Source organism: Lytechinus pictus, chromosome 14 (genome assembly GCF_037042905.1).
Source record: "Lytechinus pictus isolate F3 Inbred chromosome 14, Lp3.0, whole genome shotgun sequence".
NCBI lineage: Eukaryota > Metazoa > Echinodermata > Echinoidea > Temnopleuroida > Toxopneustidae > Lytechinus > Lytechinus pictus.
Window position 1 is genome coordinate 22,903,163 of NC_087258.1, and position 12,736 is coordinate 22,915,898.

General features: G+C 33.1%; 1 protein-coding gene across 8 annotated transcripts in view; it reads right to left on the minus strand.

Annotated features, from left to right (window-relative positions):
* Positions 1-4: 4 nt before the first annotated feature.
* The window catches only part of LOC129284016 (uncharacterized), a 28,142-nt gene continuing 15,410 nt past the window's right edge, over positions 5-12,736 (minus strand). For 4 of the 8 annotated variants that reach the window (XM_064109056.1, XM_064109052.1, XM_064109053.1 and 1 more), the window contains 3 exons: positions 11,410-11,494; positions 6,967-7,029; positions 5,159-5,417 (listed from right to left, as the gene is read on the minus strand). In XM_064109056.1, the coding sequence (XP_063965126.1) occupies positions 5,249-5,417; positions 6,967-7,029; positions 11,410-11,494 (317 nt within the window). In that variant the 3' untranslated portion in view covers positions 5,159-5,248. Of the gene's footprint in view, positions 2,425-2,946; positions 3,035-3,341; positions 5,418-6,966; positions 7,030-11,409; positions 11,495-12,736 lie in introns of those variants that run through there. The other 4 variants (XR_010295621.1, XM_064109055.1, XR_010295619.1 and 1 more) reach the window with 4 other exon arrangements.

The window sequence follows — 12,736 nt, forward strand, 5'->3', positions numbered from 1 at the left end:
AAAATACTCTTTAGTATTTTTATTTTCTATCTTTATTTGTACAATCAAAAGCCATAAAAGATAATGACAGATTTCTGAACATAAAAAAGAAAATATAAATACAATAACAATGATCAACAAATAATTCATAATAATCAAATTAAAAGGTTCACAGCATTTTAACTGTTACCCAAAGCCCTGAAGGCTTGGGCTTACATTGTTATTCCAATATCATAGGGATCCTAAATACATACACAGACTACATACATAAAGTTTCATTCATATAATGTATTATTGCAAAATACTGCATCTAAACAGAAAAGTGATGCTTAGTTTAACAATTCACTGGGAAGAGGGGGGGGGGGGCCTGGTGGAGTAGACCATTTTTGTTGTTTGATATTTTTTGCAAAAAGTCCATTAAGCGAAAAGCAAAAATTCATTACAGATGCATACACAATCAAAGTTACAAGATGATCTACAAAATTGTAAAAGTAAAAATGAGTATTTTTATCTATTTTTTTTTAATTTTGTGAACTTGACCTCTGACCTCATGACCTTTAAACTGATGAGATCTTCTTCACCGCCATTCCATACAGGATTCAAGTTTCAAGTGAATCCATGAAACTGTTTTTGAGTTGTAGCAAGAACAGAGTATTTATTATGTACTTGCTTGAACTTTCTGACCTTGACCTTGATCTGTTAACCCTAAATAATGAGATCATGTACCAACAGAATATGAATATTAATTTTTTTCTAACGATACATACATGCATACGCATGTGTGAAATCATTTTGAGCACCTAATGCATATATGGTCCAAGTTGAAGTTGATCTGTGAAATGGTTTTTGAGTTACTGCGAGAACAAAAATGGAATGAACAGACAGATGAACGGATGGACGAACAGACGGATAATCCAAAACATAATGCCACCGGCAACCACTTTTGATGAGCAGAGGAATAAAAATTCTTTAGCTTGCTTTAGACAATGTCAGTTACTGATGTATAAAGAGAAACTAAAATAATAACTTTCCTTTATGAATAGTGGGATGTTTTACCATTCACGCAGGTCAATTGGTAATGAAGATCTCTTTAAATATAACTGGCTTAATTTTTTGTGGTGTTAAATCAACTGTGAAAACTGACAATGTTGAGAACTCATCAACACAGTGGTTCAACACAATTTACATACAAGCTTTGCACATTGTTCCATATCAAATTCATATATGTGGTTCTCAAGTTATGCAATATTATGTAAATGACTGTCAGGCTTTAAAATGCTGTAATGATCAAAACAAATCAAATAAACTTTTCTCCCAAAATTCATAAATGTGTCATTATTTCTACTTTTACTCAGTCAAAACAATCTATGTTTTTTGGTGATTAAAATGATGTTGCCACAATTCTCATTGAAAACTAGATAAATCTCGACTGTGCACGGTCAAAATGTATGCCTCCGCCACTGCCCGACCAGAAAAATATTTCTTACTTTCTATTTCCATGAACAAAAAAACACTATAGACCTTCAATCTTCACACTTTGAAATCTAGTCAGGTAACTGTTTCTCCAAAAGGCAGACATATGAACTGAAATCTAAAATGGATGCAAATTTTCTTTTTTACATTCAATCACCATTTCACAAAAGAATCACAACAGCAAAACTGAATTTCCAATTATCTGAATACATTGGTAATCACGAAACACTCAAGTGCAGTGACAAATAAAACAGTAGTAAATGGATAATATAAAACAATACAAAAATGTAACATAAGTAACCAATTTAAGACACTTTCCTTAAAGGAGTAGTCCACCCCCAACAAAAATTGATTTGAACCAAAAGAGGACAATCTAGGAAACATTATGTCACACACTTAATACAAATTGCATGGAAAATAAGAAAGTAATGTAATTTTAAAATATTGGTTATCTTATACAAAACAGTTATAACCAAATCGTGGTCATGTCCAAATCAATGAGTTGATGATGTCACATACTCACTACTTCTTTTGCATTTTATTACATAAATCATACCAAATTTCATGTTTTTGAAAATATGATAACACAGATACACTTAATTTCTTCACAACAGGTTTTATCAATGGTTTATGAAGAATGTGAGAATAGAATCAAACTTGGTTTGTTTCCTAAGGAGGAAAAAAATGAAATATTTCATATTTTATTTAATAAAAATACAAAAGAAATAGTGACTTGATGTCATCACTTTCTAAATTGCATACAAAGCATGATGTGTATATAACTGTTTTGCTGAATACAGAAAAACTTTGAACTGACATAATGTAGTATTCTGGATTTTTGGGGGAAGTTGTCAGGACACTCCAGAACACAAGACACGATACGACGAGAGTTGTAGGTTGTGAGCGGAATTTAATTTCCCACTTGAGCACAACAGTTGTTCAGTATATAACAAATTGGAAAAGAAAAAACCTCTGCAAGCAGAAAAGAGAGAAACAATAAAGAACATGAGTATAATGTTCAAAATATCATTACAGCATGAATAAAGCATTTACATGTCAAGACAGAATATAAACTCTTAATATTACGAATACACCTGTCGATCACTGAGCAGGCCACTACAATGTGTGTTTTTTTTTTTTTTTAAATGATTTGCAATCATATAAGTAGATATTAGTCTGCGCTCGATAATATGCGAAAAGTAATAATATTTATAACAAGTTATTAATACAACTATCGATAATTAAATAGTCACAATTATCATAGATATTATATGTTTCTAAGCTTAAATCGACCTCTTTTGCAATAGTTTCTTTCATTGTAAAATATATGAATTCACAATTTATATAGCAAACTTTGGAAACATTCTTCCAAATATATCAATCTTTTATATATGTCAACAAATTCAAACTTTCGTAATCGATCACAAAACACCGTTAATTTTGGTAAAAAATGCTGCACGTATCAATCTTTTAAGTACGGCCATCTTGACTCACCCGACTAGGGCAGATACAGGTTAAAAACCATACCAAGGACCAAAACAATCACTTTCTAGGGTCAGATTCCGGTACCCAACACTGCAATCTAAAATAAATAATAACATACATTTGCATGAGTAACTATTCAACTATATCATAATACCTTTTAGGTTCCTATACATCTTACAGGGAAATTACAATCGATTAACTGTAAATGTTCTTAACATCATATTGACAAAAAATTAGAATTATTAATTCAAACACCGTGATCTAATGAAAAAGTTATCATTTAAGCCTTCAATGCTCGAAGGAAAAAAATCAAATTCACCAATCATTCTTATCCTAATATTATAAGATATCACTTCGAACAACACAGTCATTAAATTACAAGGAAAATTCATAACTTTTCGTACCTTCGTAGAAAACCCAGAAATCATCACAATCCAGCTAGTTTCATCAACAATGAACATTCGAACTCCTAAATAAATAAACGATACACCAATCCTTAATATATATGATTGTATAATATCAATTGATCACGTATCATTTTAAAATCTAAAATATATAACTGAACTGGCGAAAATATTAATCGATTAAAGTTAAATCGATAATTAATCGAAACCATCAGTACGAAATGATTTGACATTGCCTGACCTTGAGGCTACCATTTACCAAATCTCCCGGTTTACGAATTATTCACATTTATAAATTCTACTCATCGTCTATTTAAATACACCAGGTAAATAATTTATCGAGCGTTAAAGAAATACAACTACATAAATATAGTCCTCCAATTCGGCAATTCCAAGACAAAAAGGAAAGAGTGATACCATCTTGAATCGAGGTACCCGATACATATATACACACATTCATTGTTACGTAACATGCCACGTAGTAGGTATCCTTGACCTAACAGAAAAATTACGATTCAATGCTCTAATTTTAGTTCATGATTTAGAGATAATATATTCCAAAAGATATCCTTCTCTTATAAAATAGCACATATCAATCAACATACCTCGACAGGATTGAGATCTAAATTATCTGGATCCTACAGGACTCTCTGACTGATTGCTCTCCTCACTGAGTAGCTTGACCAATGACCTCAAAACAATCGATCTCTACTGACCAAGCGGGTTTTCTTCCCGCGTAACATAATCACTTTCACAAGATCCTTCCTCTTTACTAAGTTATAACACCATTCCGTAATACAATTTCATAAAAAAGGAAGTATACTTTATCCCAAGCAATTTACATAATTATATATAATTTTCATTTCTAATAACAGTCCATATTCAATATAATAACTTTACAAAAATGGAACTATTTGTTCTGAGATGTACATTTCAATGTTGTGATAAGACAAACACTTTACACCCTCTTCGTCCAACTCTTGTAAGTAAATCTTAAAGGAAAAATCCGACCTCTTTTCAAATACTATAATAACATTCAATTTTGATGAAATTTTCAGCATAAAGCATGTTCGTTTGATTTTTCCCTTTTCGTCCAAATCCATTTGTTCTTGGGGTGGACATGGCTTTTATAAGTCTTGAATCATTGATTTACTTTTGATTTCTTTTTGTATTGCACATCTCAGTTGGGGTTTACATATGAAGCAGATTGTGAACTATAATTTAAAAAAACTGTTGAAAATCAAAATAAACAAAAATTCTGCAATGATAAGAAAGCTGAAATTGTTCAGATGATAATAAACAAATTTATAGAAAGTGACCCATCACAGAGTCCAGTTACATTTTAGACGAGCCAATGTCCTCTAAGTGGTCTTTTCTTTGACAATTTCAAGGACCTGTAGCATTTGTGGGCAGGCGATTTGTCTGGTAGCCAATGAGACTGACAGATTATGGTTGATAAACGTTTTTCTTTGAAATAAGTGCGCAAGTAGTGAGGAGTTAGTCAATCCTTGTCTTGAAGGTGTGTTCTTCATTAAAGTCTTTTGTTTAGAGTAATGATAAACTGGACGACAAATGATTAACTGGACGACAAACACTAAATATGGGTGAGAGGGGATTACATATCTGTGACACATTTTCAATTATCTAAATTTCATAAGTTATCATCATCAAATCTTGTCAATAAAACAAATTTCTAAATTGTTTTTCCTGTTTGTAGACAAGTGTTTTGATGATATTAAAGATTATTATTCACCACAATACCCAGCATTTATCACCAAGGGCTGGGATCCTCCAGCTGCTCCGTTCACTAACAATTTCAGGGATAAACCTGGTCAGCACATTACTCACAGGAGCATTTACAGACACCAGGCTTGTATGGCACCGATTGGGATTGGATATAAATTTCATCAATACAAACCAATGGAGTGAAACTGCATAAATGAATGGCTTTGTACACTATGCACACTCCTACATGGTCCCAAATCTTTAGATGAAAAGCGGTCTAATAACCGCAAGTCAGGCAGTAATCCCCAAGAGGAGTTATCACATTGTTGGTGTTTGGGTTCTTGTTGGTACCTGTACTTAATAGTAACATTGAGAGAACAACATTATTACACAGTGTATTACAGAAACTGCAAATGGTATGTAAAGAAAATTAAGAACTATTACACAATACACTTATATATCTTTGTCCCATAACCCCCTCCCCCTTGGACTACCTTTTTTCTGAGTCGATGTATACCATGTAGTCATTATAAATTACAAGATTTTTGTATTCATTGAAAATAAAAGCACATTCTTAGTAGAAAGTTTTCATTTCTTTCACTTCCAAACTAGATTCAAATTCTGTTTCATTTCTTTTTGATAATTGCTGTTGCAATAATAAACTGATGCTTCTTATGACACCATGTATTGTAAAATAAAATATCTTTGCAGTAGTAATTGCATTTTGAAACCAGACGAATCTTTGACTGCGCACGGTCGAAATGTACGCCTCCGCCACTGCCAGACGAGAAATATATATCCTAGTTTCTCTTTCCATAAAGTATAAAATAGTAGGCCTTTGATGTTGCGACTGCAGAATCTAGTCAGATAACATATAAACTTCACTGAATCCTGTGACCTTGAGACCAAAAATCTGAACAGATCACTGTCACTTGTATATGCACACATGAAAGAAGTTGGAAGTTGATCCTTCAAAGGGTTTAAAAGTTATCATTAGAACAATCTATTTCTTATGCATTTTATTGAATTTTATGACCTTCACCTTTGACCTTGAGACCCAAAATCTACTCAGATCATTGTCAGCTGTATATGCACACATGAGCCAGTTTTGAAGTTGATCTGTTAAAGGGTTTTGGAGTTATCATGAGATCGGTCTATTTTTGATGTATTTTATTGAATTTTATGACCTTGACCTTTGACCTTGACATTCAAAAAATTTAATCAGCTCATCGTCTATTGTATATGTACACATGAGCCAAGTTTAAAGTTGATCTGTCAAAAGGTTTTAGAGTTATTACAAGAATAGTCTATTTTTTATGTATTTTATTGAATTTTATGACCTTGACCGTTGACCTTGAGACCCCAAAACTTATCAGCTCATTGTCACTTGTATATGCACACATGAGCCAAGTTTGAAATTGATCTGTCAAAGGGTTTTTGATTTTTTGTGAGAAAGGTCTATTTCTTATGTATTTTATTGAATTCTATGACCTTTGACCTTTGACCTTTGGACCCAAAAACTACTCAGCTCATCGTCACCCAAATAGGTGTCCTCGAGCCGAGTATGAAGTTGATTAGTTGACTGGTTTTTAAGTTATCGCGAGAACGAAAGTGGGACGGACGGACGGACAACCCGAAAACATAATGTCTCTGGCAGCACCTTTGGTGGGTGGAGGCATTGTCATAATGTCCTTTACATGAAATGTAATGTTTTGAACTTGATTTAAATATACTTGGTTGAATATCCTTTTTTTTTAATTAATGTATTCATAAATGCAGAGCTCTTTTGAAAATTGCCTTTATTCATAATCTATGCAGACTTTCATTTATCAAAATATGTTAAATTTTTCATTTTGCAATCATAACTATTTGATCAATACAAAATTAAATCTACACTTACCCTTTATTCTTTCCTTCTTGCTTTTCTAAGATATCAGATAAACATTCTCCTCCCTTTTGACATCTGTATCGTACGATAAATAACAGTCAAGATATTTTAATACATTAACAAACTGCATTCACAATCATATTACACTCAATATGATTTTTTTTTACATGCCTCAAAATTAATGCTTCTTGATTTAGGATGTTACTATAATGTATCTTAAGTAAACACTTCCAAAATTCAATAGAAAACGGGTACATGAGTATTTTTATTTCATTTCACGTCAACTAAAATATTACTTGAATTGCTTCATGATAACTATAATACACAGGAATGACTTCAGCTTCTAATGAGTCTAATCCCTTACTGTAAACATGATCTATTAATGTTCCACTCTCTGTTGTAGGATTCATAACATGCTGTTTGTAACCATTCATAGACATTAACTGATGTATCTTTGATGATCCTTTCATCAAATTTTCATTAAAATCACCTGTTATAATACATCTTGTGCATCTTTTATTCAGTTCATTTATCAAATCAGTCAAATTTTGACAAAAATGATTAATATCATAAGAAGGAGGTCGATATACGACTGAAACAACAAGAGAAGGAGATCTACTAATAAGAACTGCAATAAACTCCAAATTATCCACATTTATGTTTAATCTGCTCGTGTCAATTTTCTTCACATACATTCCAACGCCGCCGTGTGCTAGGTCTTTAAATTTGCCTGAATTTCCAGATTCATTGTATGAAAGACTACGTGGCTGATGGTAGAATTTATGTCCATCCATAAAAATATTTAAAATGTTGTCATCATTAATCCATGTCTCAGTCAAACAAATTATGTTTGCATTCATAAATTGTTGTTGGGAACGAAGATCTAAAAAATGTTGTCTTAATCCTTGTATATTGTGCAAAATTAAAGTGAACTTATCACTATCACTCTTTTCAGCTTCCAAATTTTCAATAAATGGTTTCATGTTATCCAATCTTTCTTTGATTTCAGGATTACAATGTATGCTTTTAGATTCAAAATTTTCTATAGTAAGGCCAGATAATGAAGAAACACGACTAAGCCCAACATATGCTTGACCAGACTCAAATGTCCTTTTCAATGATACCACAGCTTTGTCTAAGGTCAAACCTTGTACTTTATGTATTGTACATGCATAAGCAAGTTTCAATGGAAACTGTCTCCTTGAATACTTCTTACCCAGAAATTCGTTACATTTTTCAATGGAATGTATACCAACATTTTCCTTGTCAAATTTTACTCTGATGCAAACATATTTAGAATTTGTTTGGTCCATAATTATTTCACAAACATTTCCAAAGCATCCATTTGTAAGGCCTTTGCTAACATCAATGTTCTTGACCAACATGACTCTTGCATCGATGGCAATCCATAAATAACTGGGTAATTGGCTTCTACAACGTGTGACAGGTTTTTCGCGAACTGTACTTCCCTTCTTCGAGTCTCTTTCTGTGTCTTCGGCTTTCAAGCATATCACATTGGAACATTTCTTATGCAACAATTTCCTGTTCCATTCATCTACTTCCTTATTACATGAATAAATATGAAGAGCGTCTTCATTTTCTTCACCAGTTTCACAGGATTTTAGCACTGCCAGGTCTTCATCAGAAAGAATATCATCTCGTTTTTTTACTCTTAATCTGTTCAGTAAAAGAGCAAATTTTGCATCGTCTTTTTGTCTCATAATTTCTTGAAGTTCTACTTTTTTAAAATTGTCATTCCATAACACTCCTTCAAGTGTATCTTTATATAAAGGGCTTCCAAAGACAGGAGGTAATTGATACATATCTCCAACAGCAATAACGGAAACACCAGCAAAAGCAGTCTGATCTCGTGATTGTTTTATTTGCCGTAGACGACTGTGGACATAAAACATCAATTTTTGATTTACCATGGACACTTCATCAATGATTAGAATTTGCAACTGAATTAGCTTGTTGCGAAGAATGCTTATTTTTTCTTCACTTAATGGCTGGTAAGGCATCTGTGCATTAGGTGGAATAGACAAAATACTGTGAATAGTATGACCATCTATATTATAAGCTGCTACTCCAGTGGGAGCCATTTTCAACACTGAGACATCATCAGGATTATGCATCATTCTGGCTAATATACGTGTTGATTCATAGTATATGCATTTGACTAAATGGCTTTTTCCAGTGCCAGCTCCACCTGTGATAAATACATGAAAGGGTTCAACTTGTTTTCCATTTATTTTATCGAGACACCACTGCCGTATCTTATAAAACACAATTTTCTGCTTCTCATTCATTGACCTAATGATACAATGCCTATCTTCTTTTGAAATTTTATGAGTCCTAATTTCCACTGCAAAGTTTTCTTTATTTTTGGATTCTTTAAGATCAGGCATAGCAAGTTCTTCATCCTGGTCTTCGGCATCAACATACACGTTTGGATGTTCAAGTCTCTGTACTTCACTTTCAGGACATAATAGGCCCCATGCATCTTCTGGTACACCAAAACGATCTAAATGCTCTTGTGCCAGTTCGATAGAATCTGCATTGATTTCAAATTTTTTCATGTTATTACTGATAACTGAGCTAACCCTTTGCAAGTCATTTCCAGATAATTTTACACAACCTGTCTCATAGAACTCTTCATAACTTTTGAACCCAGGAGGCTTCAACTGCTCATCGATATAATGTGGCAAAAAAAGTTGCAATATACTCATGAAATACGTTTCAGGTGATCTGGTGGACGAGAATCGTGGATATCTTACGACTGCATCTTTGGAACGAGTTCGTCTTTGAATGTATCCCAAATTATTTCTGAGTTTAAAGATGTTTTTGTGCACTTTGCTTTTCATATAGCAAGCGGTCAATATCCTATATTGAGAACAAAAAGTTGCAAGACACATCTTTTTGAACATTGCATCTTTAGGTCGAGCTTTGTATCTCTCAATTTTGCTAGGAAACCAAATATTTTCTTCATCATCATCACAATCAGGTCTGTTTCTTATGACATTTAACGGTAAACTCATTCTTATGGGATCAGGACCAACAGATATAAATTCAACTTTCCTAGAACATTCTTTCAGTCTTAGACTGCAAACACGGAATACACTTTCTTGAGCCGATACTTCGCGGTTGTGCATGTACACTTGCCCGACTGATTTCATACTTTCTTTAGCATCTTTATTTCCATCTTTCATCTCAGAAACTGTTTGCTCTAAAAGCATTCCTATTTCTCTTTCTGCCTTTGACATGTAGGACACAATGTAAATAACACAGGCATAGGCATTTGTCACATATTGTAAGTCCATGTTAGCATTCCAACACCTCAATAAGTTAGGGTTATACTGATTTATCCATACATCGCCAGGCTTTCTTCTGATTACCACACTTTCCTGTGATGCAATCTCGTGATGTGCCTCTTGAAACTGGCTTTGTGTAATTTCAAGTTTATCAAAAAGTTCTTTAGTACTATTATATTCAGTTCCATCCGACAAGGCATTTTTAACAGAATTCAACAGTTCTTTTGCATTTTCTGTAGCCTTTTTCTCAGCATCTTCATTATTTTCACCCTTTTTCTTTTTGTTTGTTTTTCTATCATCTTCTCCATTTTCACCCTTTTTCTTTTTGTTTGTTTTTCTATCTTTAACTTTAATGATAAACGTCTCTTCTGAAGGTGGTCTCGGGAAATTAAATCTACAAGTCGTTCCTTTTTTTCTGCACGATTTAGAATGCGTTTTACTGTGTTGCTGTACAGAACGAACAATTTCATGCAATTCTGGATCGTCTTCCTTATCAGGCGTCACACAAGAAATATACTTATCTATAAATTGTACAACATCTTCATCTTTGTCTTTTCCTAATTGTGGGGCGTCAACCCAGAACAAAATATGGCAATGTGGACTTCCTCTTTGTTGAAACTCATATCTGTATGCAAAGTCTTGGATGTTCCCAATAGGAGCAGATGGTGATAAAATGACTTTATGAAGAAAAGTATGAAATCTTTTCTCAAACATCCTTGCTAATGTTACTGGATTTGAGTTCATCAGCTTGCATTTTTGTGCCCAATCTAAGGTACTTGACTTTCTGCTATCTCCTTGCTGTTTTAGTAATGTGTTCATAATCTCTGGCCATCTCATATCAGCACAAGAAAATGAAGCAAACCAGGTTGGTTTTCCAAGCTGTCGAACCATTGCTAGAATATCTTTTTGTGTTTTCTGCCAGTAAGGAGGTGTCCCTCGAATCTGCTTAAGAAATTTATATCCTTTGTCTGATTTTAAAACATTTTTAATTTTTTCAGGACATCTCAAATCTGAGGCAGTAATTGGTGAGGAATCATCTTTTTTGTTGCAACTTTGTCTCAATGCAATAGACACTTGTGACAAAACTTGTTGAATTTCATAGATATACTGAGCATAAAAAATAAAATCTGTATTTTGAGCAAACCTGTTGTCAACATGCATCAATCGGTTCAGCAGATAACGTCCTAATGTTATCCTCTCTTCCCTTCTATCATGGTACGTCGGCTGACCTTTGGGAAACAATATAGGAAAACATCTAGCTTCATTAGTTTCATCTTGCAGAACGGATACAGGATTTTTTCCTTCACAAGGGGCACAGCATATTATTTCATCAAAATATTGATCAAGAATTTCCTGTCCAATATCAACTGGTTGAAGACATGAATCTAGATGCAAACCATGGAAACGGTCTTCCTCGTCAGTGATGTCTTTTTTTTCATCATTGATGTCATTTTTGTTTGATTTTGTATTTGGCACGTTGGCACTCTGTCTGAAGTTTTCATCATTTTTCTTGTCCTTAGACAAAATACTGTCAATATCTTCATTCCATTTTTTCCAATAATTTTTCCAATAATTTCTTAATTGAGTCTGAGCACTCATTTCGCTTTCCTGTTCTTCTTCAGTTTCATCATCATTTTCATTTCGTTCCATTGAATTTTTCCATCCCTCATTCACAGTGATATTTGAATAATATTTGTTATTTAGTTTTAGATAATGCAAAGCACAAAGCAGTTTTTCTTTATTTACAAATTTATACTCGTAATGACCTTTGTAAGACAATTTTCTTTTCAGTTTAACACGAATCAATTGATCTTCTGATTGTGCTCTTGGTAAAATATCTGCAGTTTCATAAGAATTTGAAGGGACACACACGACTGGACCATGAACTCCGTTTTGACCACCTTTAGGCAATGCCATCAATTTCATGAAGGGAATATTTAGTGCTATTAAATGCTGTTCCAATGTGTTTAAGTTCGCAAGTTCTTTTGGAATTTCATGTAATTGCAAGTTATTTAGGTTTGCTTCTGCAGGTACTCTGTCAGATTTCAACTTTCTATGGCAAGTAAAGCATATCCATAAAGATGATCTAGCTGAGGTTTTTACTGGACAATCTCCTCTACATTCTGAATTACAAACATGCAAATACTTTGTACTAATACAGATCTGAAACTTATAATCATCAATTACACATTTCTTGACTTGATTTTCAAAAAGAAGTTTAAAGCATACAGCACATACATATTCTGGACCATGAGATACAATTTCTCTAAATTCTTTGATTACATTGTTAAATTTACACAATTTTTCCTTTTTAGCAATAGTTCTTTTAGTATTTCGTTTTATTACACTTTCTCTAAACTTTTTGATTTTTCTATATTTCTCTTTTGACATTGCCAATTTCCTTTGTCTATATTGTCTATTTTTATATCTCCTTAAAGACATGAATTTCATGGTATTCCTTTTATTTTGTC